Source organism: Salvelinus fontinalis, chromosome 40 (assembly GCF_029448725.1).
Source record: "Salvelinus fontinalis isolate EN_2023a chromosome 40, ASM2944872v1, whole genome shotgun sequence".
Taxonomy (NCBI): domain Eukaryota; kingdom Metazoa; phylum Chordata; class Actinopteri; order Salmoniformes; family Salmonidae; genus Salvelinus; species Salvelinus fontinalis.
The window spans coordinates 19,956,062-19,982,566 of NC_074704.1; the positions used below are offsets into that span (position 1 = coordinate 19,956,062).

The 26,505-nt window shown below is 41.3% G+C and overlaps 3 protein-coding genes across 3 annotated transcripts; 1 reads left to right on the top strand and 2 right to left on the bottom strand.

The window, feature by feature from the left end:
* Positions 1–280: 280 nt before the first annotated feature.
* LOC129839307 (collagen alpha-1(IX) chain-like) lies at positions 281–16,553 on the bottom strand. The gene is made up of 32 exons (XM_055906630.1): positions 16,276–16,553; positions 15,648–15,722; positions 15,434–15,472; positions 15,281–15,343; positions 13,780–13,833; positions 13,517–13,552; positions 9,858–9,881; positions 9,696–9,749; positions 9,487–9,540; positions 9,179–9,211; positions 8,980–9,036; positions 8,794–8,847; positions 8,647–8,700; positions 8,424–8,477; positions 8,138–8,191; positions 7,923–7,976; positions 7,656–7,709; positions 7,408–7,461; positions 7,251–7,304; positions 7,095–7,139; positions 6,939–6,992; positions 6,738–6,791; positions 6,310–6,363; positions 4,305–4,376; positions 4,176–4,211; positions 3,880–3,924; positions 3,767–3,799; positions 3,193–3,339; positions 2,451–2,505; positions 2,127–2,315; positions 1,831–1,908; positions 281–1,641 (listed from the first exon to the last, which is right to left on the bottom strand). The coding sequence occupies exons 1-32, from the start codon at positions 16,348–16,350 to the stop codon at positions 1,436–1,438; spliced, it is 2,064 nt and encodes a 687-aa protein (XP_055762605.1). The 5' UTR covers positions 16,351–16,553; the 3' UTR covers positions 281–1,435.
* Positions 16,554–17,437: 884 nt separating this feature from the next.
* Positions 17,438–23,929, top strand: LOC129839415 (centriolar and ciliogenesis-associated protein HYSL1-like). Its single transcript, XM_055906852.1, has 12 exons — positions 17,438–17,719; positions 18,176–18,278; positions 18,438–18,554; positions 18,813–18,883; positions 19,012–19,253; positions 19,382–19,437; positions 21,650–21,804; positions 22,224–22,269; positions 22,371–22,434; positions 22,539–22,620; positions 22,764–22,790; positions 23,674–23,929. The coding sequence occupies exons 2-12, from the start codon at positions 18,179–18,181 to the stop codon at positions 23,803–23,805; spliced, it is 1,092 nt and encodes a 363-aa protein (XP_055762827.1). The 5' UTR covers positions 17,438–17,719; positions 18,176–18,178; the 3' UTR covers positions 23,806–23,929.
* Positions 23,880–26,375, bottom strand: mrpl4 (mitochondrial ribosomal protein L4). Its single transcript, XM_055906853.1, has 9 exons — positions 26,162–26,375; positions 25,954–26,035; positions 25,545–25,716; positions 25,357–25,408; positions 25,082–25,199; positions 24,724–24,830; positions 24,474–24,583; positions 24,323–24,396; positions 23,880–24,120 (listed from the first exon to the last, which is right to left on the bottom strand). Exons 1-9 carry the CDS (start codon positions 26,207–26,209, stop codon positions 23,975–23,977), a joined length of 909 nt encoding a protein of 302 aa, XP_055762828.1. The 5' UTR covers positions 26,210–26,375; the 3' UTR covers positions 23,880–23,974.
* Between the last annotated feature and the right edge of the window lie 130 nt (positions 26,376–26,505).

Here is a 26,505-nt window from a genome sequence, read left to right on the forward strand (position 1 = left end):
GTAGAGGTTTTCCCATGGTAAACAGCTTTAAACTGATAATGTAAGTTTACTTAATTTAGTGACATAACTTGCCATAATTAAGGTATACTTAAGTGCCTTGGGTTTAAATGAGAAGTGTGGGCTCAATTACAGGACAGTCCTTTATTGATTCAACCCTCCCCAACCTCGTTACATGTCCCTCAGGGCATACTTAATAACAATCTTCTTCTGCATAGGATAACTATAGTCTAATGCACAAAGACAAATGGCATTTTCAGCAAATTAATCAATTACTTTTATGGAGATGTTTTTTAAATGGCTGTTGGTAACACCCTAGATATGGTGACAGTCAAGCTTGCTAGTGTCCCCTTGTGGCTATATTTATACCACAGGCCATTCAATGATTTGAGTCTGTAGAACTCTGCATGCCTCAGAAAATGTCTCTATAAGGCCCACTGGAGATGTGTGAAATTAGCCGAAAAACATGTTGCTGGATTTTCATTGTAGTCTTTCATACAAAACATGCAAGACTTTATCAAAATGTGTTTATTTTCTCTTTTGTACAACCTTTGATGACCTCCTCCGACTTTTATAATAAATAAGAATGACATATACAATTTCTACATATGTCTTCAAACAACACTGCCCTCCTAGTTCTCTCATCACAAAAACAGTCATCATGACAAAGAAAATCATACGTCAGGAAGACGATAAAGCATAGGGGTTGGTGAGTGTATATGCAACAAAGATACTCGCAAACAAATGAAAGTCATTGAACCAACAGTATACCGGTAATTTGTATGAAAGCTCGGTATTGACACTAATACATAAACATACAGAATTCAGTGAATTAAAAATGGTTGGCACATTGTCGCTTAAAGCACAGTTAGTCTGGTCTGTTGGGGTTTTAACTTGGTTCATATTTAACAAAAAACAAAGCCTACAGTACCCAATAATATCACAATTAGTTTGCCCCAAAAATGTAATGCTCTTTTTATTTTACAGTACAAAGATGGCAAAAGCTAGAGCTGAGGTAAAAAAAAAAACGTTGCTAAACTTTGTCAGAGGGATAGGGGTGTTCCAACAGCTAAGGAATACTGAAATGCATTTTAGAGGGGTGTAACAAAACAATAAAACAAAATACAAACAAACAGTCAAAACACATCAAACAAAGTCATGTTTCTTCCACAGGGTTGGGGGTACATTTTCATCTCATTTCAATTTGAATTCATTCAAATCAGGAAGTTAACGGAAATTCCAATTCTATTCCAATTTCCTGCTTTTCAATGAGAAACATTTCAATTTCAGTTTACTTCCTGAATTGACTGAATTTAAATGGAATTGACCTCAACCCTGATCTTCCGTGGCGTGTTAGTAAGTTCCTCCATTAGTCTCTTAATAGTTTGGTCCCTGTGGCCCCTCAGTTCAGGGACCCGTTGGGTTTCCGACTCACATCTTATTCCTCATTTGGCCCCTTCATGCCGGAATCTTTTGCCGATATCGGTGACGCCACCATAGGAAGGATGCACTGTGACGACTCGCAGTAGCCGTTGAGGCCAGGACGACCAGGAGACCCTGGAACGCCGGGAATACCGGGAACGCCGCGTGGCCCTCTCTCGCCGTCGCGGCCGTCTGTGCCATAGGCGGCTCTACCGTGATCACCTGTGGATAGAGTGGTCGGTTGAGACTTGTACATGAATGTGGAACTGCTAAAAAGCTAGCTAGACATGTTATAGCTGGGCATATAGAGACTTGGCGCATATTGAGTTAGCACAGTGGTTATGGCTATAGCCTTCATTATTATGGTGTGGGCGTGTAGCCTTACAATACTCTTGTGACTGGTATCTCTACCTGGCAGACCGGGTGCTCCAGGTGCTCCTTTAACCCCTCTCGCTGTGGGTCCTCTGTCTCCTCTGTCGCCCGTGTCACCTACGCAGAACATATACATGATCATCAATTCAAGTGACGTTTAGGGATGCAGGATGGTTGTAGTGAACTTCACTTGTGATGACAAACAATTCTAATTATTCAAATGGGGATCATGACACTACTGCTACCAGCCTGCTTCAGCCAACTTGTCATTGTCTTAACAAACTAGGCCATAATATTACATTTCGGATATATTTCCACCATCTTTAGAGACTCACCTTTGGGCCCTTTGCGACCCAGTAGTCCTGGAGGTCCTTTGAGACCTGGCAGTCCTCTGGTCCCGTCCAGTCCTGGGTAGCCGTTCACTCCGGAGGGGCCTGCTGGACCAGGGGGGCCAGGAGGACCTGGCAGTCCAGAGATGCCTGTCTCAGGCCTCCTCAGGCTGGCTGCTAGCTGGGCTAGCTGCTCTATGGCACAGGAAGGGAAAAGGATGGAGGGGGTCAATTCAATGAAACCTATGGACCTGCCTTATCAGATGTGATGGGTTCAGTAATGGTCAATATCAAATGGATAAGTTTGATATGAAAATGATCTTGACTTACCTTGCATTACCCTCATGCAAACTTGTGTGATGTGTGTATCGCTTGGTTTTTTCCCCTGGGAAAACAGGTGGTTGTTGAGAGAATTGTGGTGTTAACCGGTATCTAATGCTATTCATAGCTAGCTACACAGGCTTTTTTTCGTGAAATGTCTTAGCCCAGGGACATACTTAAAGAGATTCTCTGGTACTTTTGCAAACTCTTTAGCCAGTAGTTCTGAATGTAGCGCTCATGAGTCAAAAGTGGTCCACGAAAATGGCCTACCATGTTACGTGTGCAGATAAGTGCAACACGTCATTGATCTCTCTCTCGCTCTGCTGTGTGTGCCTCTTGCTAGCTGTCACTCAAATGGCGCGGGGCTGAAGCTCATTGGCTAGAACTCAAATTGCTAGGGGGCTGGCCCACATGGGGGAATATGTAGGGAAAATGGAGCAGCATAGCTTCCAGAAAACCAGTCGCTTTCAAAACGAGGAATTTCGTGACTAATTGAGGTAAGACCGTCATTCTCATAGATTACGCATGTATGAACTACACATTGACACATACAGCCCAAAACGGGAGGTTTAAAAAAGACTTAGTAGACGCCAAAGTTGGGGAGCATGTCTTTAACACAGGGCAAAGTCATCATGTGAATTCTGCTGTCTCCTCCAGTCTACTCTATATGAGTGCAGTGCTAAGAAACAGCTCTTTTTGACTCCTGCTCTGTTTCAGGCCCTCAGATCTGGTTAATTGTTAAAGTGCCTACCGCTGGCCCCTGTGTCCCTGTCAGTCCTGGTACCCCTCTGTCTCCCTGCATGCCACGTGGTCCAGGTTGGCCCGGCTTGCCCTCTGGGCCTGGTATGCCCCGGCCGCCTTCCGGCCCTTTGTTTCCAGTCTCTCCTGGTCTGCCCGTCTGAAAACAGCGACAGAGCGCGACACAATGGCATTCAGCATTCATTCAAAACAAAAGGTAAAATTGGATTACACAGACTGCACCATTGGGAGGATAGACAATGCTGTCCGTCTAGGTCTAGGATCATGTGTTTCAGGCATGTAGTCCTACAGTGTGCAAGGCTTTCTTTTGGCATGGCACAAACACTGTGAAGTGATTCAGTAATGAGAAATGATGATGCTCACGTGTACGTGACCTCTATGAAGCTGTGGCATCCGCTCTATGGCATCAGCTCTAGACAGCTCTATGAAGCTGTGGCATCTAATCATGATGAGTCCTCCATGATTTTGGGACAAACAGGTATCACATTATGTGTACTGGACATAATTGGCCTAGTCCATGTCAACAGAGAGCTGTAGCAGTAAGCGATGCTATAAACTGGACTCACCGATCCTTTCTCTCCTGGCTCCCCTTCGTCACCCTATAGTAAAACAGAATCAGTACTCTTTCACTTTCAAACAAATGTTGGCCACAGAAACGTTTTTTTCTTTATTTACTCACAAAGTCCCCTCTGTCTCCCGCTGTGCCCTCTGAACCTGCTTCTCCCTAAATCAACGAGTAAAATGTCTTTGTTAGAGAAAACACATGTCTTACAGGATCGTTAACACGTATCCATCCCAAGTAGGCCTTGGTGGGGCCTTCTGTACTCTTCTGGTAGCCCCTTGTGCTTGATGCTACTCATCTGAATTCACTCCATTCATCTTCTTCCATCATTTGATGGCTACATAGAATATGGTCACCTCCCTTATGTAAGAATGTACTCTTCGGTCGGTTGAGATGGTATTGATAGAACTTACTTGTTCTCCTTGAGCACCGGTCAAACCGATTGCACCCTGGAGAGATAGGAATAGGAATAGGAAAATTATATTTTGCTTTTACACATGAATTTCTGCTTCTGCTTTTGCGGTACCTTTTCTATTCCTTACCCTGTCTCCATTCTGTCCAACCAGGCCGGCAGGGCCAGGCAAACCAAGAAGCCCGAGATCCCCTTTACCTCCCTGTAAATAAATAAATATATATATATATATACACACACACTTCCAAAACTCTAACACAGTGGATTGCCTGTGCAACACTCCAACCTCCCCCCTCGCCTTCAGCTGACTACATTTGCACCCCCCAAAAAAATGTTTGCTGGAAAAAGAAATGTGTCTAAAACGGGTGAGCTGGAAAAGGTATTGGGGTCACACTCCACGAGACCTTTTTTGAAGTGTGGGTACTGATTAAGGCATACTCTCGGCCGACTGGTTTAAGGAATTCCTGGGAAACAGAGGGTTCTTTCAGGCTTTTTCAGCCTATTTTCCTGGCCTGAATCCTCCTCTCTGAAGAAATACCCATGGGCCCATTGACCAGTTTAACAAGACTCCATTCATGCACCCTCATCGGTGGATTACAGTATTACTGCAGTCTGGAGGCTTATAAATGGGTGCCACTCTCAATATGAGAGAGCATATGGCTCCAATTCCTTGGAGTGGGTTTGCTCTTAGGCACTGGCAGTCAGCTTGGTTGATCTGAATGGTTACTATGGTAACTATGCCCATGTTAAATGGTATATGTATGGAATGATAGCAGATATTAGCGATACACACTTAGTGTACAAAACATTAAGAACACCTTCCTAATATTGAGTTGCACCCCCTGTTTTGCTTTCAGAACAGCCTCAATAAATCTAGGGCATGGACTCTACAAGGTGTCGAAAGCGTTCCACAGGGATGCTGGCCCATGTTGACTCCAATGCTTCCCACAGTTGTGTCAAGTTGGCTGGATGTCCTTTGGATGGTGAACCATTCTTGATACACACGGGAAACTGTTGAGCGTGAAAAACTCACACTGGTGCGCCTGGCACCTACTACCATACCCTGGTCAAAGGCACTTAAGTCTTGTCTTGCCCATCACCCTCTGAATGGCACACATACACAATCCATGTCTCAAGTGTCTCAAGGCTTAAAAATCCTTCTTTAACCTGTCTCTTCCCCTTCATCTACACTGATTGAAGTTGATTTAACAAGTGACATCATAGGATCATAGCGTTCACCTGGATTCACCTGGTCAGCCTATGTCATGGAAAGAGAAGGTGTTTCTAAGGTTTTGTACACTTAGTGCATTGTTTACACTGATGTTATGTCATATATAAATAGCAAAAGATTGTTGGTATGGATGGGTGCGGCTTGTGTTATTTGCACTCTGCGGTGTCCTAGTTCCAAGAAAGGTAGGGCAGGAAAGACAGTGTAATGAAAATAACATATGAGGAAAGTAAGCATAAATAATTAAATATCCAATTACATCAACATCCTTTTAATGGCCACCCTAGTAAATGTTGAGAGACCAGCATCGACTTTGTTCTCGCCACACAGCACATGATCCAAAAAAGGTGATTTATTTCATACTCTTTGTTTTCTTCTTCCTCCTCTTTCACACCATCTTCATCTTGTTCTTGTCTTCCTCTTCTTTCCCCACCACAGTATCATCATAATCCATCACATTGCAAACCACAAAATCCTGTTCTGTATTCGGAATTGAACTGGCTTCACTCCGATATTTCCTTGTCTGCATCTTACCTTACCAATCCTTGTATTTTCTCACAACAAAGTTTGATGACTGGAGCACCACGGGGTTCTGTGCTTGGTCACTTGGTCATCACTTCCCATGGCTTTTCCCATCATTCTTGTGCAGAAGATGCTCAACTCCCTCTATTCTTCCACCTGTTTTCTACCCAGGTTACAGATTTCACCAGCATCTTAGCCTAGTTCATTTGTATGTTTCAAGTTCATTGGTCAGTTTGATAATCATGGTTCATACCGTGGTAATTGTATGGATGTTTGTGACAAATTGTCAAAGGCTTTATCCATTGTGGTTCATGATACATATAATGGCCTTGTTTTGGGGCTATGAGTATGTCAGTTATATTGGTCTGTTGGGCTGTTGACTTACCCTGGGTCCTGGTGCCCCTGCAGGTCCGTCTGGGCCACGCACTCCTCTTTCACCCTACAGCGAAATAAGAGAAGAATAGTAGGGAGTTATAGAGCAGAAATTGTGGCTAGTGGTCCAAGACCTTCCCAAATGAATCACATGAAGTTCTGAGCTTGTTGAACAATGCTTATAGTACAATAGAGCAAAGGTTGTGCGTGGCAATAGAGTTCAAAGGCTTTGTGCCGATCTTGTTAATTCTATTGTTCAGTTATTTAGCTCACACCTTTATCCCTAATTCCCTAGCCCTAAAAGGGTCGCTAAATCACACAGCTCCAAATGATTTATTCAAACTGCTGAAGTTCATACGAGACCTTGAAAAGAGTAATCGAACTTGATAGTGTTTTATGGCTTTCTCACAGTGAATCACATATACTATAGAACATACTCACTGGTCCACCTCTTGCTCCGACAGGTCCTACTTCTCCCTGCTCGCCACGTTCCCCCTGTAAACAAAGCAAGTCATCATGAGATCTCTCATGCTACTGGTGCAAGTATGAAAGGGATTTACGTATACTGTGTCAAAGTATTTTGTTTCATCACTGTCAATTCATGTGATTTAATATTCATCATTAGACTTTCTCTTGACTTACTGATTTCCCAGGAGACCCCATTAGTCCTACAGAACCGGGGTCGCCAGAGTTACCCTAGTAACAAAGAGAGGAAAACATAAGATTCTCTACAATAGAGATTCATATACTGTATGGTCAATAACTGGTTTTATTCATACATTTAAAATATTCCCCTACCATCTCGCCACTTTGTCCTTTTGGACCATAAGCGCCTGGCAAACCCTATGGCGAGAATAACATCAAAACAAATGAACAACCAAACAAACCCGAACAAATACAAATCTAGAATGATATGATGAATCAGAGATGCTAGGGGTCAGAGGTCACACTTACAGGGAGTCCTTGGAGCCCAGTATCACCTGGACTGCCAACTTTCCCAGTAATACCCTTAAAATTATAGGAAAAAAAACAACAGCATGTCAATCTTACTTATTTCCTGTATGTACATCCTCTTTTATCTTATGTCTTTGAACAGCAGTTTGAGCTGTACCTTAGATGCTGGCAATCCGGGAATTCCTTCACGTCCATCGGGCCCAGCTAGACCCTGTCCATGGGAGAAAGAACAGGGAAGTTGAGCGTTAAAAAAAGAAGATTAGCTTCATGGCATGTGTATTGAGTCAGCTGTATGGAGTCCATGAACATAAGCTCATGCTGTGTGTAATGCCATAGATGTCATAGATGAGATGTTAGTCGATAATAAATCAGATTTAGTAAGGCTGTGGTGTGTACAATACTTACAGGCTCCCCTTTGCCCCCTGGAAGGCCCCTTATTCCTTGTGGCCCTCGGGCCCCCTGCAAAACAACACACAGTGAGTAAAAGTCTTTATACTGTACATTATTTGATAGATAGAGTGCACCTGTATGAATTGGCGGCAGGTTTTTGCTTTTGAAAGTGAATGACCATGTGCTCTGTTGTTCTGCAGTGATAATATAACAGTAATAATAATAATGATGATATAACAGTGATAATATATTTGTATGATGGTGTGATGTTTTAGTACTTACTTGACCACCGTTTGGTCCAGTCTCGCCCACTAATCCTCTTTGGCCTACGTCACCCTAAAAAAGAAAAACACATTTTTTAAACCAAAATAGTAAGCTCATGCTAAGCTCATGCTAAGAAAATAAGTTGAGATGTTACTGTAATGTGAGTGGTGGCAAAGAGGTCATGATGAAAAGGAGGTGAACGTCACGGTGTTAAAAATAAGACAGGCACTTACTGAGCCACCCTGAATTCCCTGGGGACCGAGATCTCCAAACGTTCCACGTGGTCCCTGTTATCAAACACATTTCAGATGTCAAATATACGTTTTTTTTATGCATTTACTAGTGTGCTCAAACATAAGTTGTGGGATGTTGAGGTTTGGCAGTGCTGAAACAGGCCAAGCTGAAGTCATTTTTACAGCAATATTGCACCCGCTGAGGATGGCAGTAACATACAGTACATAGCTCATCTTGGGCATTCATCCTATGATGTCAAGCAACGTGTGACTTCATGACCCTTACCCTGTCACCTTTGAGGCCCATCATGCCTGTTATTCCCCTGGTTCCCCCTTGGCCCTAAAATCACTCAGCAGAGAGAGAATAGTGTGAGAGTGAGAGATATAGAGAAAAAGAGAGAGAGGAAGAAGTCATTTTCAATTTAAAAAAATACATGTCTCATAGCCACATTGTGAATGGCACATTCATATTGATACAGATTTGTGAGAGAAATATTCAAATATTTTACTGGTAGTCCTTGAGCTCCCATCTCGCCCTCTCCTGCCTGGTCTCCTTCTTCTCCCTGTAGAAAACATCAAACAAATATCACAACCATTATTATTGACCTTATTGTTTTTGTTGACATTCTATCTGGATAAAAACGGGGAGAGGTTACCTTGTGTCCTTGCTTTCCAGGCTCACCAGACTCTCCTTTTACCCCTTTGTGGCCCTAAAGAGAAACCATATAATGTTACAGCTATATGCAAGCTAGTTTCACTGACAAGATACAGCATCAACATCTATAGTATATTAGTATCAACGACCAACCGTAGTATAGTATAAGTATTTGTTATATAGTCACCTTCATGCCTGGGAGGCCAGAATATCCGTTAAGACCAGAAGGACAGGAATTGGGACACTGAAAAACACAAGTAAAGCCTATTTGAGGTCATCTAAGAGCCCTGCCACAGGGGGGCTCCGCTGAAAAGTTCCCCATCGTCAGCATCAGGGTACACGTGCATAGCTGTGGTGCCCTTAAAGGAAACTTGTGAACGCCTTACCAGGTCTTCCCCCTTATACACGCCAGGAAGACCCTGGGGAGAAAAAGAGAAAAACACAATTAATGACATTTCTGTCTTTGAAGTTATTGTCGGCGAAACTGGGGCTGGTTGTCATACAGGTTGGTTGTTGCAGTGCTCTTAAAAAAGTTACAGGATGCTGTAAATGGGCTGTCTCCCCTTTGATACTTTTCATGGCACACAGAACTATGCAGCTATTACATCACATGGGACTCTTGTGGGTTTTCAACTGTACTAAGGATGACAACACTAATATGGAACTAAATGATCATGAAAAGAACTATATTTACCCTGGGCCCTGCAGGTCCGGTAGGCCCCACTGGCCCCCTCCTGCCCTGTGATCCCTAGAAATAATAATAATACGTTTTACAAGTAAATTAACGCAATAATTTAACAAGTTAGAAGTATTGACTGCAATATAATAAGATATTGAAAAAGTTGGAAGCCCTGTGTATCTAGCCATCATTTTCTAAATGTTAAAAAAGCAGTCAGTACTCACTGGGGTTCCGACTTTGCCAAGCTCGCCCACCAACCCTTGTGCACCAGCTGCTCCCTGTCAGCAAAACAAAATGGACATGACACAGTACTAATGTACTGTATTCTCTTGTATTTACATACATTCTTCCTTATTCAGGTGTGGGACCAATAGTAAAGCACTCACATCAGGCCCATCAGGTCCCTCGCCCTGTGGGAGACAAGAGAGAATTCATGGAGAGGCTTGAAGGTGTAAAACTGAGGTAAAAATGCATTTGTCTGTATAAACAAGTTAATCAATGCAGTAACAAGGGTACAGTAATAAAAGGCACAATTTTAAACAATGCCATTTCAATAAATCAGTCCTTATAGTATGTCATACCCTTATAATTGTCATACCCTAGGTGGGCGTATTCATTTCATATATGATTTCAACTAATGGGTGTGTGTGTACAATTCTTATAAAGGTGTGTTATGCTGAGTTCAGAACATCTCATAATTTTGCAAATATCAGCATACAACTGTTTAAAGTCCACTGGTAATTACTAGTGGGAAACTCATCTATTATCCCCGTGCTCCGAGGTTTTCACTTGCACCTCTCTGGTGTCATTTGTCAACAAACAAGACAGCAAGCATTGCGGCATCTTCAGCAGTTGTTGTTTATGGTAAGAAAAAAATACACATTGTTGATAGAAAATGTATTCTGTTCATCTTCCTTTTGATTTAGAAAGTGAAAGCAGCTCAAGATATACTTTTTATGGGCAAAAATTTGCTAAACAATCACAAGCCTTCTAATGATCTCCATGTTTGATAGTATTTCCCAAAATGTGAATGCACCCAACTCGTATTTCTAAATCCACAACTGGTAATTACCACCTTCCCACTTGGTTATGAATGCAGCATTAGACGATTTTATGGGTGTGTCCTATCGTTATATGGTCCTTGAGAGGGAGTAGCCTTTTTCCAGATGTCCAGTCATTTCAGTGGATGGGTAAAACAAGTCCTTAGAGGGGATGGTCCCATCCTTATGGTAGAATAATAATCCACTGAAAGAAGTGAGGTCGATCCCTTTCCAGATTATGTTTGGTCATTTCTGCATGATTACCATATAGGCTACAGTTGAAGTCGGAAGTTTACATATACTTAGGTTGGAGTCATTAAAACTCGTTTATCAACCACTCCATAAATGTCTTGTTAACAAACTATAGTTTTGGCAAGTCGGTTAGGACATCTACTTGGTGCATGACATAAGTAATTTTTCCAACAGTTGTTTACAGACAGATTATTTCACTTATAATTCACTGTATCACAATTCCAGTGGGTCAGAAGTTTACATACACTAAGTTGACTGTGCCTTTAAACAGCTTGGAAAATTCCAGAAAATTATGTCATGGCTTTAGAAGCTTCTGATAGGCTAATTGACATCATTTGTGTCAATTGGAGGTGTACCTGTGGATGTATTTCAAGGCCTACCTTCAAACTCTGTGCCTGTTTGCTTGACATCATGGGAAAATCAAAATAAATCAGCCAAGACCTCAGAAAAAAATTGTAGACCTATAACAAGTCCTATATCGACATAACCTGAAAGGCCGCTCAGCAAGGAAGAAGCCACCGCTCCAAAACTGCCATAAAAAAGCCTGACTACGGTTTGCAACTGCACATGGGGACAAAGATTGTACTTTTTGGAGAAATGTCCCCTGGTCTGATGAAACAAAAATAGAACTGTTTGGCCATAATGACCATCGTTATGTTTGGAGGAAAAAGGGGGAAGCTTGCAAGCCAAAGAACACCATCCCAACCGTGAAGCACGGGGGTGGCAACATCATGTTGTGGGGGTGCTTTACTGCAGGAGGGACTGATGCGCTTCACAAAATAGATGGCATCATGAGAAATAAAAATGAGGTGGATATATTGAAGCAACATCTCAAGACATCAGTCAGGAAGTTAAAGCTTGGTCGCAAATGGGTCTTCCAAATGGACAATGACCCCAAGCATATGTCATGACGTTGGCCTGTGGGTGAAGTTTATGACCTCCCCCATAAATACCTAATGATAGGATGACATAAACTGTATATTGGAAAGTCTATGTCACGCCCTGGCCTTAGTATTCTTTGTTTTCTTTATTATTTTAGTTAGGTCAGGGTGTGACATGGGTATTTATGTGGGTTTTGTAGTGTCCAGGGTGATTGTAAGGTTTAGGGGGTTTATTTAGAGTAGTTGGGTTTATGTTTAGTATAGTTGTCTAGCAGTGTCTATGTTGTGTGTAGTTTTCTAGGAAAGTCTATGGTTGCCTGAATGGGTTCCCAATTAGAGACAGCTGGTTTCTGTTGTCTCTGATTGGGAGCCATATTTAGGGTAGCCATAGGCTTTAGTTTGTTGTGGGGAATTGTCTATGTTGAACGTTTGTAGCCTGTGTGTGTGCACTACGTTTATAGCTTCACGGTCGTTTGTTGTTTTGATAGTTTGTAAGTGTTTTGTTTCATTTTGCCTTCTTCTATAATAAAAGAAGATGGCTTATTTTCCACATGCTGCGTTTTGGTCCGTCTCTCCTCCACACGATCGTGACAGTCTACATATTATAGTTATCAGATTCACATGGAATTGTTGTGCAATTTAAATGTTTAAATATGAAACTATTTGTGAAAAGATTAAATGTAATTTTAGCTTCTAAATGAGAGAATTGGGTTTTCATAAGGTTAAAGCTCTGCTCACTCAGTGGCCCCGCCCATGTGAAGAGACATTGGTTATAATCTATGAAACACACCCTTCTCTCTCCTCCTATATAAAGCCCTTGATGAAAATGTAACTTTGTGTTCCGAGGACGAGAGGATGACGGTCCCCCACGTTGAAAGGGCTCAGATAATAACCTAATGAAATTAGCATCGAATTTCAACGTGAAGATGACAATCAACACGCCGAAAGGATGAATTTAGACTATACCAGCCAGAATATAGCATGAGCTAAAAGTATGGCAACTTGGTATGAACTTTGAACTTTTATTCACTCCAGAAGTGATAACTACTAGCTGTTGAGTTAGCAGCGGCCGCTGTAAACGTGGGCTAGGAAAGGATGGATGACGTATCCAGTCTACCACACAACGACGATACTACAACGTATGCAGTTTACCACTAGAGACACTCTTCAAAGGACAAGGAAGATCTCTGTTGGGCAACACGGCCTTCCATCTACAACCAAACTATTGAAACGCAGCTCAGAGTAAATATTTATTGCATTTTCCTTTTCCAAATGTATTCATATCACTTAATCCGGCATAGCCAAAGACACGACACATACTTCCAAAGTTGTGGCAAAATGGCTTAAGGACAACAAAGTCAAGGTATTGGAGTGGCCATCACAAAGCCCTGACCTCAATCCCATTGAAAATTTGTGGGCAGAACTGAAAAATTGTGTGCGAGCAAGGAGGCCTACAAACCTGACTCAGTTACACCAGCTCTGTCAGGAGGAATGGGCCAAAAATTGCTTGTGGAAGGCTACCTGAAATGTTTGACCCAAGTTAAAAAATGTAAAGGCAATGCTACCAAATACTAATCGAGTGTATGTAAACTTCTGACCCACTGGGAATGCGATGAAAGAAATAAAAGCTGAAATAAATAATTATCTCTACTATTATTCTGACATTTCACATTCTTAAAATAAAGTGGTGATCCTAACAAATTTTTACGAGGATTAAATGTCAGGAATTGTGAAAAACTGAGTTTAAATGTATTTGGCTAAGGTGTATGTAAACTTCCGACTTCAACTGTATGTCATAATGAACAATATCCCTATTACATCCCTATTATACATTAATTCTGTTAACACATTTAGTTAACCATGCTTACTTACAATCTCTCCGACTTCCCCAGCCTCTCCGGATTCACCCTGATAGAGAAGCACACAAGATGGTTGGTGATGACAATAACATGGCAGCGAAATAATCTCAACCTTTCATTGCTTTGGAGCATACTGATATTTTCTCATTCATACTCTTCTGACCAGCCTCCACACACTGAGTACTGAGAGTGTATATGCATTATATTTCAACAATATAGATATTAGACAGATAGGAAGGTGATGGATACATTTGATTTCAAATAAAGAAAACGTACTTTTGGTCCAGGAGGCCCATCTGGGCCGAGATCTCCAACTGGTCCAGTGAGACCCTATAGAGAAAACAAAGCTCATATCAACCACACAGAAATATGAATGTCCATGAGTAAACTATATAAAACATCAATACGTGTCTTATACCCTCCAGTGAAAGAAGTAATTTCATGCTCGTTACCCATTCTTAGTGTGATATTTTATATTTTGTTCTTTACAAGTATTCAATGGGACTCCTGGGAAATTATAACAGGACATGATTGTGAAAATATTCATTAGAAACAATCCATCCATTCCTCAATTCCTGAAATAAATTGATTTCAAATAGAACTATAGAGTTGCTGACACAGTACTCTCTGAGATCACCATCAGTAGCAGGGTTGCCTTACTTCAAGGCAATATTACTGTAAATCTGATTTCCATAATAAAATTTGCGTTTGATAAACACAAAGGAAGGCTTGTAATCCAAATTATGGAAGGCATCTCAATTGAGACTACTCTTATATTCTGTGTTTGTATCTTGAAGATAATATATTACACAGTATGTGATCAATGCTCTAACTAAACAATGTACTAACTAAACCATTGCATATTTAGTCTACATAAAAGTAAATTTCATCATTGACATTTCATGGATGACGTGTTTCCTGTACAGTAATTTAGCAATTATAAGACTAAAGTTGGGTGTGTCTTCTGTCACACTGTTTAGCCCCTCCTCTTCCACCAGCTACATAAACCATAGGAGGTCACTTAACTAAGCTAACTAGTCCTCCGCAAAGCTTGAATCAATGGATTGAAAAGAGAAGACGCTCTGAACTATCCTCTCAAGATCAAGGAACTACTACCACTCTCTAACTAGTCAATAGCTTTGGCAGGCAACAAACAACAGAAATTAGGAATCATTCAAATCAGGAACAGAAAACATGTATTATAGTTCACTACTTGAAGTCAGTGTTATCAAGGTATTTGCTATTCCTAAAAATATGATCACTATTCACTAAACAAAAGAGAATAGAGAGCTACCCGGCCAAAACTAGTGCATACCTCAACACACCTGGACACTACCTACTCTGCCAGACACTGTATTCAGCATTATCGCCCAAACGGACAGCACACACATTGTGGCCCTTCTGTTCCACCTTTCCCAGCATACAGTTCTTTCCTGTCAGCCATCACTGGGCGGCCGAATCCCCTGCACCCCCCGACTCACACAAAAGGACCTCTGTTTCTCTGTTTCAGTCAGGAAGCTATTTGAAGCGTTCTCCTCTTCTCTTCTCTAAATACCCAGGTTGATGTATCCCACTGACCCCCCTCCTCCAAACCTTTTGCGCAGGAGCCAATATAAACGACTGACACAGCACTATAACCACAGCCCCTTGAGCTTCAGAAGTTACAGATGTTCAATAGACTCAATGAAGTCTGTTATCTGATTTTGCACTAAGCTTATCTGCTTAGGGAGTATGAATGATAAACTGGTTGTAAATGTGTGTATTCTGTGTAACTTACGTCTGCCCCTGGTAGGCCGGGTGTTCCGGGAGTTCCTGGTTTGCCGTCTTCCCCATCAGGGCCCTGGGAACAGAGTGACAATTTCAATACTATGCTAAAATGTATCAACCATTTATTGGTAGGTTATGGCAAAGGAAATGATAGTCCACTCACAGGGCCGCCTTCTATGAAGTTATCGTCCCCTCTGTCTCCCTGAAATGAAATAGAAAAAGGAATTTTTATTTAATAACCATGTAAAAATCCACATTAGGTTGAAAATGATAGAATAACACAATTAATGTTGGTCTGTACCAGGTGAGGTGCTGTACAAAAGATGAGTGTAAAGCCTGAAATGACATATAAACAATAAAATATGAAGATATCTCACATCAATGCCATCAACTCCAGGCACTCCTGCTATTCCAGGGGGTCCTGCGGGGCCTCTGAGACCGACCGGGCCCCTCTGTGGATAAATACACAAAACATAAATACACCAAATGAAATGTAGCTCCAACTCATGGCTGTTGGCGGTCCGTTGGTCACCTCACACAAAAAGATCCATTGTGTGCAATCAGTCATTTTGTGGGAAGAAAGGTCAAGAAAAGAAAACCACAAGCCTTTATCCACTATACAAGGGACCGCTCTTTAAGTAATTGCATATGTTGAGAATATTTTTGTTGAGATTCCAACCTATTTGTTCCATATGTCAGCATAGGTAGTTATTAGTCCTACACACACCTCTAAATCATGCAGCTATTTACAAAATAAAGAAATAGTCCACTAATAAATAGGTATATTATGGTAGGTCTAATGTATATGTAAACTATATGGTTCAACGAATCTGTAAATGCATAGAAGGTGTTTCAAATTATTTGGGAGTCTGAGCATCCCAGCCTTTCCCATCCATGGGAAATTCCATCCCAATAACACATGGCAATATAATATGAAGAAAAGCAGTCATACATGCCTGTCATACAAACCACTTGAGAAGAAAATAACCGTACTTTGTGACTTACCTGAGCAGAGCAAAAAAGGACGATTTGCAATAAAATCACCAGCAATGACTCCCGATATATCCTGGCGCGAGCCATGCTCTTCCCAAAGACAAGAAAGACGCAAAAGTCCCTTTTCCCGGATTAGTTGGGATTTACGGACCACCTGTCAATATTCCCCAACTGAACCCCACAGTAGACTGAAAGGTACCATGTACTATTAAAATTAATGTTTATTCATGATGGACTGGAGAGCTGGAAAGTGGTTGGAGGGATGGAAGGTGCGCGCAAGGCGAGGGTTTCTCTGTGAGACAAGGGTGGGATTTATAATGTTCTCTCAAGATGTATAAATACCTGCAACTTTCTCTGACTTGTAGTTTGTCAACTAAACGCTTGTATTCCAACAGTTTATTACATATTGTAAAAATAAAAATAAATAACAAATCCAACCTTTTCCCAAATAGCATAGGATAAAACCTAGCCTGCTTCTGCACAGGTATAACATACAGCATAAATTATGTTGCTGTTGCAATCATCAATGCAATATTTCTTCAACATAGAGTTTGTAAATGAGAGAGCAAAATTAATTTAAATCTGTCAGCCTGATTTGATTTTAGACATTGTTGGCGGCCTACAAGAAATAAACGTGAGTGAGATCTATTATTCAACAAACACATATACCCACTGATTACATTGTCAATTTCGATTGACTTGCTTTAATGCTTATTTTATATAGCCATCTCATAGAGAGAAATATAGTAGTAATGCCGTCTTTTTTGTAGGCACTAACTCCGCCATGGTTCGTTGGACAAAGCCTCTGAGGAAAATTAATGGCGTTTTTGGATAAACGCCTAAAATAAGGTCTGTGATAAACAGGCTTAAGAAAGTGTATGCGTTTTGTTCTATGAGATAATCGTCATAAACTAACATCACTTTTTGTGAATTTTGAATAATTTATGGAATAATAATAAAAAAAATACATTTATCACATAAAGGCTTCATAATTCATCAAGGTCATGTTAACTGACTGCTATTATCTTATAGAACAAAACGCATACAAGCTCCTAATCATGTTGACTTCAGACCATATTTTCGGCGTTTTTTCCAAAACCCTATGCCATCCCCATTTATTTTCCATAGGGATGGCACCGCAAACTGGCGAGCACACAAACATTTCAGACAAAATCTTGTAAAGGCATCATCATAGGCACTGACTGCATTGTCAGGGTATCCACACGGTCTTCCTTGCACAAGGCGGCGATATTTCTGGACAAAGTTAAATCCACCGAAGAAAATACTGAAAGGGCGTCGTTTTCAAAGCGCGTCGTTTTTTTCGAACAACAGCTGTGTTGTTGTCTTGGTACTGAAAATACAACAGTAACTAGCTAACTGTTTCAGTCAATACTTGTGCGGCAAAATAGACGTAGCTAACGTCATGCATTTATTATAAGAAGCTCACACTGTACAGGTAAAACACATTTTATCAATCAATGTTAGCATTGGCAAAATGGCCTGTTGTGTTGAACTGCTGTCTTTGTTATCCTGCTAGCGTGCTAAGTTAGCTAGCTAGTTCTATTATAATTTAGCTACTTAATGTTAGCGGGCCATTGGGTAATTTAACGTGTATTTGAAGCGAACGTTAGTTGCTAGCGTGCATCCTTTTTGTTGATTTGGGCTAGCTAGATAAGGAAGCGATCATGAACGTTTGGTTGATTGTAGCGAGAGTTTGGTTGGTGGTTGTCTAGCCTGAAGTTAGAAAACAACTTGTTGCTGATTTTAGTCAATCACTTACATCATTATTCTCTGCTATCCATCATTTCTCATGTAGCTATCTATCTAGCAGTATCTCGCTATCCATCTAACTATCCAACTACGAACTACTTACGTTTGCTTATATTACATTTATGGGACAATTCTTTTTCAGGAAATGGAACAGCTGGATTTCTCAGAAGATGAAATACAACACCAATTGGAGGCACTTGGTTACAACAACATACCAAGACACAGACTACATGAATTCAAAAGAGGTGGGTTGATAGAATTAGCAAATATAGGCCTACATTTTGATGACCAAATGCTGACTAAATCTGAAATAACTGTTATGTTTTGTGACTTTCACGCTGCAAGTTAGCTGTCAGATTGGTGGAGAAGCAACTTTGTGTGTGTGTGTGTGTGTGTGTATATAGATCTAGATGAACTGATCCGACATGAAAAATCTAAGAGCCACTCGTCCAGTGAATTGAACTCGACAAGATCTCAAAGCACCATCTTCAAAAGTCCTCCTGCAGTCACCAAGGTTAAAGGTGAGATCACTGTACGTGTTCTCATGTCCACTACATAATCAAAAATAACTGGGCCTGGTTTCCCAAAAGCATCTTAAGGGTAAGTTCCTCTTAGAGCCATGGGATCCTATGGTTCTTATGGTTTTAACAATGAACTTAGCCTTAAGATGCTTTTGGGAAACTGGGCCCTGGTCAGTAAGTGTTGGTTGCACCTTTTGATGAGCAGTGTGGTTCCTCTTGAGTCTCTTGATTGTAATTTCCTTGTTTTCCCCCTAACAGTTCATCAGGATAACACCGCAGCCTTCAGAAATGTGTTTGCGCAGGCTGGTCCGTCACACCATGAAAGACGGGTATATATTCGCATATTCTTGTCCCAAATCATTCAGTCCCCCTTCATCTAGCTGTGTTGTATTTATATATAAATAATAATAATGCTAATACTAGAATGGCATGTTACTTTGTTCGGTGCTCCACCCAGGTGCTAACCTCCACATACAGCAGAGACAACAGTAACTATGGTGCCAGACAGGAGTATGACTCCTACACTCAGCACTCTGTTGCCCCCAAATACCAGCGCCCCTCAACAGCCCCTAATAGGCTGGAAGTGGATCCAGACCTAACTGACCTCCAGCAGTTATCGTTCACTGTCAGTCAGTCATCCACACCAGACCGAGACACAGGAGCGCATGGGAGACCCTTTATTAAGAGGAAAGTCCTTAGGTACGGTAAGTTTACATCAGGCGGCTTTGTTAAGACTATAATGGTCACGTGTGGCTTTGTTAAGACTATAATGATCACGTGTGCTATTGAGGATACTTGAGTCAACCTCACTCTGTTTCTTCCTAAAGGAAACATCAAGGCCAAGTTCACGTCTGCGATGAATCAACACATAGTGAAGATTCAGGTAATTCAATAATGTTATGCATAAAGGCTTAGGAGTACTATATTTAAAATGTAAGGGCCTGGGGGGGTGTGGTATGTTGGCCATTATTACCTGGGCAGTTTGGGTCCTGGATGCTGATTGGCTGACAGCTGTGTTATATCAGACCGTATACTACGGGTATGACAAAACAATTACTTTTACAGCGCTAATTATGTTGGTAACCATTTTATAGTAGCAGTAAGGCACCTCGGGGGTTTGATATATGGCCAATATACCATGCTTACAGACTGTGTCCAGGCATGCCGTGTTGCATTGTGCCTAAGAACAGCCCTTAGCAGTGGTATATTGGCCATGTACCACACTTCCTCGGGCCTTATTGCTTAAATATACCACGGGTATGACACAACTACTTGTTTACTGTTATATTTATGTTGGAAACCGGTTTGTGTCGTGCATAAAAACAACCGTTGGGTGTGGTATATTGGCCACAACTCTTTATTGCTTAAATATACCACGGCTAAAGGCTGCTCTTACGCACGACGTGGAGTGCCTGGATACGGCCCTTAGCCATGGTGTATTGGCCATATACCACAAACCCATAAGGTATATTATTGCTATTATAAACTGGTTACCAACATAAATAGAACAGTAAACAAGTATATTGTCTGATATACACAGCCAATCAGCACCCAGGATCCAAACTACAGGGTATATAATTGTATTTAGTTTTCAGATGCCTGTTGTTGGAGCCAGTTTCTATGTCTTTGGTTATGCAAATATTTGTTTATTAGTTCATATTGTTCTATTTAGAATAACTTGATTTAATTTCTATATAAGGTGTGTGTATATATTAATTTGGTTATGTGGTCTTATGATTTGAATGAGAATAGGTAAATTATGCCCTCTAGCCAGAATTAAAGTATGGACGGGCCCGCCCAGATAGGTTCATTTGGTATTTAGAGACAAGAAGTAGGGCCTGCTAGTTATGGCAAATGTTTGGGTTACTGGGACCCACATACGTCTTACCTTGATCTTTTAATTTAAATGGAATATTGGACCCTTTGTTTACCTTGCACTTATCATTTTGGATTCTACATATAAAACATTTCAAGTTTAAAGCCATTGGATTCTTGACTTTCTATGGGATTTTGGATTTGCGTCTCAAATCTTGCAACTGGTTTTCCCATGGCTATTCGAAAGCCACTACATTTAATTAAAAAGTCCCACACGCTATGCTATGGATTTATCAAGACACCTGGAGCAAAGCAGCTCTGCTGACGAAAGAGACCGTGAGTACAATACTGGTTTAACGTGCAAGCTAAGCCTCTCTTTTATGATTGTTGGTTTGGAAATGTTTGACGTGTCTGTTTTGGAAACAAATGTCACAAGCTATTCAACTGTGAATAGGTTCGTTAGGCGCTATTGGAAATGTACTGTTGATATTGACAAACAAAGCTTAGTGTTAGATTACACGTGGACTTTTTTGACAAGCTGTGGAGAAGTTGGAAGACAGTCGAAGCCTCTCTAATATGGCATATTGTGAAGATCATCCTCCTGTTGAATTGGAGCGCAAAGACCGCACTGATGTGAACTACTGTGAAGATGACTATACATTGGCTCAGACTAAAAATGACAAGGCAGTATTAGATGGGATGTGTCCCGAAGAAAGTTCTCTCACTGAGTGCAAAGACAATGAAGAGTGGGAGGATAACAGAAGACACAAAAGGGGTAAACCGCATACCCGGTCTATTCTCCCTATAGTATGAAAATACAATTTCTATAGGTATCATCCCCTTAGTCCAAGTATGTGCATAATGGACTGACACCCTGTACATGAGAACAAAGTGAAAGAAGTTGCCAGAAATTTTAGTTGAAAGTCATGTCCTTCATTGCAGTTGTTCCCAACCTTTTTCGGTTGCTGTACCACCAACAGAATTTTGCCCCTGAAGTACCCCTTTGTGCATTTTACCAGTAAGCCTATGGTCTCATGAGTCTTATCAAGTACCCCCCTGTGGATAGGCCAAGTACCCTGGTTGGGAACCACTGATCCAGTGCATAGTACTATAATCCCTCTTGCAGCACTTGTATAACTAAAATGTGAGATGTGCTGGGCCTGTCCGGCTCAGTGATCATAAAACACCTGCCTAGAGCTTACTAGCATTGCTTATGGCCTTACACAGTGGTAACTAAGGCTAACGTGTTAATTGTTTCCCCATTTATGTCTCCCTTTCAGGTGCAGTGAGTGGGCTGGGGGAGCGTCTGGGAGCGATTCATGTGTCCATGTCCACCCACCAGGAGTCGGAGCTGGAGAGTGAGGATGCAGGCAGTCTGAGTGACAGGTCTGAATCAGACTGTCTCCCAAGTGCCTTCAAAGCCTACAGAGGCATGGTGGGTACTCTTGCCTTTTTGGGAGCTAACTTCGGTTTTGTTTATTAATCTCAGAAGATTAAACATGGGTACATTTTAGTAATTTAGCAGATGCTCTCATCAAGAGCGACGTAAATTAGTGCATTCATCTTAAGATAGCTCGGTGGGACAACCACATATCAGTCATAGTAAGTACATTTTCCTCAAAGTAGCTATCAGCAAAGTCTGAGCTAGTAAGAGGGGAGAAAGTGTGAGTGTTAGTTCACGAAGGGGGGGGGGGGGTGCTGTGGGATTATTTAGAATACTCTTTGAAGAGGTAGGGTTTGATGTTTTTGGAATAAATATAATTTATCCTCACGTCCAGGATCTTTTTTGAGAATCGTTGCAACGGGTATATATATGTATGTTTGTTGAAAACAAATGTTTTAAATCTCTTACAGGCCAGATCTCAGAGCGATAGTGACATCAGACCCCGGCCCAAGTCGTGTAAGTACCCACACTGCTGTTACACGTCATCGTGCTCACCGCACACGGTCCTGTTACAATGTGCCCCAGTTAAACGTAGTCACTCATGTCTGCTCTTGCAGTTATCCGCCCAGTGATGGATCACCCTCACACCAGAAGCCTGAAGAAGACCGACCCAGTGGCAAAGTAAAAGGATAATTACCGAAATGTCTAAATAATCAGTATACATCTTTTGAAAGATTACTGCTGTGGATCTGTGCTACATTTTCATATTGTTCCATCTTCCAAAGGTATTTCCAGTACAAGCAGGACTGGGAAATGTTCAAGGCACCAGGAGAGAAGGATAGGAAAGCACTGCACTGGGAAATCAGGGTATGAACACCTTCTCCATAACAAACTCAGTTGGCTTACATACTTTATTTGAAGACCACTTTTTGCATGTAGTGGACAAATCATGATGAATTATAAGGATGCATTACCATAATGTCTGAATGAATCACTCTTTGTATTTTCAGGAACAGCTCAGGTACCAACCTCTACCAGTGAGTATGCTTCATTTATAATCTTGTAACCATCCTGTCATTCATTATTTCAGGTCAGAAAATTCCTTAAACGGACGGGGGGTCCCCCCCCCCAAAAAAAGAATGTCATTAGTCCATGCCATGTTTGACACAGTCCTGCATAAATTATGCATGTCAACATTCAATATTTCAAGTATTAGTATCCTGGTGCCCAGTGTGTGTTAAGACACATTTCTGTGGAATGTAAGGCAAATGGACAAAGTATTTGTGTTTTGATTCATCTTTCCCCTAATTTAGAGAAGACAGGACAGATGAGTTTCTTATTCAATGTTGTTCTGAGGGCATAACCACATTTTACGTTCATTTGTTTATTCAAGTAATCCAAGTTGATAGAGAATGTATAATATGGGACTCGCATTCAAACCAGGGACCTGCTGCATTGCAACCCATGTTACGCTCTCTGCCACTTGGGGGCAATGACCCAGGCATGCCTTTTCTCGCTGTAAGCCCAACCCACTGATCTTTACAAACAAAATCAGCATCAGGTGTTGAACCTGGGACCTGTTGTCTTATACCCACTAGCCAACCTGCCTCCCTAGCCATGCCCACTAATCATTAACCAATCACATTCCTAAATGGCTGATTAGACATGGTTGGACAGGTGAACGCAAGGACCCCACCTTTCCAGTCATGACAAATGAGTGAATACTTCAAGGAACGGTCCACTTTTTAAAGAATTTGAACAGGAATAAGTAACACCACTGAGGATGCACTGAGCTGTGCTGCATTGCTCCCTGGAAACCTCATACATGGCCTAACAGAAAATATATAAACAATGTTTTTCTGGGGGGGTAAATACCTTGCGATGACTGAAAACATTGACATATTGTATTGTTTCCCCCAGCCGAAGCCTCGAAGAGTATTTGTGCCCAACACCTACGTGGTGCCTACAGAGAAGAAACGCTCCGCCCTGAGATGGGAAATACGACATGACTTGGCCAATGGACTCCTACCGCCAAACAACTATCGACTCTAGGCATCATGTACCTTACGCCTTAAATAGGCTCTCTTTTAATCACCAGTTTGCATATATTTTATCAGTAACATTAATTTATTCACAAGTTTTTATTGAACATATTAAAATGCACGACAAACATTTGGATCGTTGAATATGTTACATGACGTTATTACTTCACCCAGTGCCTTCAAGGCAGGTCAGTGTAGGGGAGTTTGAACGGGTACAGCGGTGTGAAGCGTTCATCGTGCCAAAGCAGCTTGTTTTCCAGAAACTTCACTGCTTCCAGGGTGAGGATCAGGACCTCGTGTTTTAGCATGCTATGAACGTTCAGGCCTGTAGAAGAAAAGTCAACAGGAAACATTTGAACTTCACATTAATTTGCCCTCGCCTGTGTAGTAACAGTAAATACAGTTTACATGGTACTATGTAACAATGTTGCTCCTAGATCAATTATACACTGTGTACAAAACATTAAACACCTTAATATTTAGTTGCCCCCCCCCCCCCCGATTTTTTAAAATCAGTGTCAACTTACCTATGGCTGGAATGACATTCACAGTCTTCAAGCTCTCAGTGGCCTGAAGGATGTTCTCAGGAAGCTCTTCGCCCCTGTAAAATATTGAAGACTCAATCCTCAGCTAGGATGTCCACAGAGGTTTTTTTTCTCTTTCACTGCTGATACTTACGCATCCACTATCAAAACAGACTCCCCCCAGTGTCGGTATCTGATGAGGTCCATGAGGTACTGTGGGTCAGGTGTGGGGATGTTCAGAGTGTCAACGACACAGAGATAATCCTGAAAAACACCCAACATTAATACAGTAGGAATGTAGATGGCATAATTAAAAAGCATTCATTACCATACAGAGGACGTTTTTAAGATGTGAATGAACTTGTACTTGTGAGAAGTGTTTTCACAAATAAAATGGTACATACCTGGGCCAGTTTGGAGCTGAGGGCAATTTTTAGTCCTTGAACACGTACTTTCATAGGCAACATGTAGTAAAAACTAGTTGGTCCTCTGGGTCCATGAGAAACACCACCTGCAAAACAGAAATGATGTCATTTATTCTAATTGTTTTAAATCTCTCCAATGACTTTGGCTCTTAGCTGGGACTGTTCCTTCTTTTGGACTGATATTTAGATGACATTTGTCTGTTCATTCTTGGAACGGGCACCGTAAAATGTAATGTTTGTTTTGTCACTGTGTGTTGAACTGTATGTGTCCAGTAAAATGCTGTCCTCCACTTATCACAATACTACTGACTTGGCCCATACAGCCTGAGACCCTCACCTCCTCTCCATATAGGTGACCTGATGCTTCCATGTCGTGCTTTGCCACTTCCCTTCTGTCTCCAGGGTTTCCTTCCTCCACCTCTCACCTCTGATCTGACCTTAGTGTGGGCATGGCTCTAAGGGAGATTTTCAGTTATTAAAGTAGGAGCAGGTGCATTTAGTCAAATATAGCTCAACTCATAAGTACAGAGCTTTGGGTATAAACCTACAGAAATATGCCTGTATTTCTCATCACCTAATTTTAATAATATGGCCACAACAGCAGCTACTTACAATTCTCTTGAAATTTCTCTGCCAGAGTTCAACTTCATGGAGTATGTCAATCCTGGTGGGAACAAAATCATTTAAGCGTCACTATTCCCACCAAACGATAAAGCACTGAATATGTAAGTCTCTCTGGATAAGAGCCTCTGCTGAATTACTTAAATGTAAATACAAATGTTAGACATTGACAGTTTTACCTGGTAGGGACTGCAAAGACATCGGGGTGGAGGTCAACCAAACCCAAAGTTTCACTCTCCCGCCTCTCCAACGTCTCCACCCATGTCTGTACTGGGCTCAGGTGTACAGGGACGGCAGCATCACACCTCCTCAACACAGGAAGACTAGAGTCTGATGGAGGAGGAGGCCTCTCTGGAAAGAGACCACAAGTCATCAATAGCTTTCTTACATCTGACCTAGTTGGAAATGAACGCTCTGAAAATGACACACCGACATTGCATTCAAGAATGGGGGAATAAATCTTTGTGTCTGTGCAGGGTCTTGCAGTCTACATGCATATGTATAGAACTAGCTTCTTCAAATTCGCACCATCAGTTCAATGATCCATAATGCATGATAGAAGGCAGTGAATGAAAAAGCAGACCTTACTTGTTCTTGCACGGTCCACGAGATTGGAAGGGATGCGTAAATTTGAGGGTAGAACGTTCTCTCCAGAGAAAGATGAAGCCAACTAAAAAAAGAACACCTGACAATGAGCTTTTATATGTGCCAGCAGTAATTTCATCCACTACATCTTTATATATCGTCAATAAAGTGACAGCTAGCTAAGTTAGCATTAGCCTAGCTTAACGCTCACCTTTTTACAAATGCCTCGACCACACACTATAACTGATAAACGAAACATTTCTGTAAACCTAATTAAGACAACTAAATACGTGCGATTTCTTCAAAACAGTCTTTGAAGAGATCATATTCTGAAACAAACATGCATTTTCTAGATTTTTCAATTTCCAAATAAGAAAGGTCATGCGGCAGTGCTAGTGTGTTGTCGCATACTGATGACGTTTACCTTGCGTAAAGGCAAGAGTGATAAGACTGCCACCTAGCGGTGCGGAGGTGAACATCTCTAACAGGTGAAACGATACTATACTTTTTTTTTCAAACCTAAATATTTCTACAAAAATAGCAGTTGAGTTAAAA

Coding starts and splice junctions, on each gene's coding strand:
- mrpl4 (XM_055906853.1), bottom strand. CDS start 26,209: ATGTTTCGTTTATCAGTTATAGTGTGTGGTCGAGGCATTTGTAAAAAG. Junction 26,036..26,161: donor GTCGAGGCATTTGTAAAAAG/GTGAGCGTTAAG, acceptor TTCTTTTTTTAG/TTGGCTTCATCTTTCTCTGG. Junction 24,121..24,322: donor GAATGTCATTCCAGCCATAG/GTAAGTTGACAC, acceptor TTTCTTCTACAG/GCCTGAACGTTCATAGCATG.
- LOC129839307 (XM_055906630.1), bottom strand. CDS start 16,350: ATGGCTCGCGCCAGGATATATCGGGAGTCATTGCTGGTGATTTTATTG. Junction 7,462..7,655: donor CAGGGGGCAAAGGGGAGCCT/GTAAGTATTGTA, acceptor TCCCATGGACAG/GGTCTAGCTGGGCCCGATGG. Junction 2,316..2,450: donor TTGCATGAGGGTAATGCAAG/GTAAGTCAAGAT, acceptor CCTGTGCCATAG/AGCAGCTAGCCCAGCTAGCA.
- LOC129839415 (XM_055906852.1), top strand. CDS start 18,179: ATGGAACAGCTGGATTTCTCAGAAGATGAAATACAACACCAATTGGAG. Junction 19,254..19,381: donor ATTAAGAGGAAAGTCCTTAG/GTACGGTAAGTT, acceptor TTCTTCCTAAAG/GAAACATCAAGGCCAAGTTC. Junction 22,435..22,538: donor AAGACCGACCCAGTGGCAAA/GTAAAAGGATAA, acceptor CATCTTCCAAAG/GTATTTCCAGTACAAGCAGG.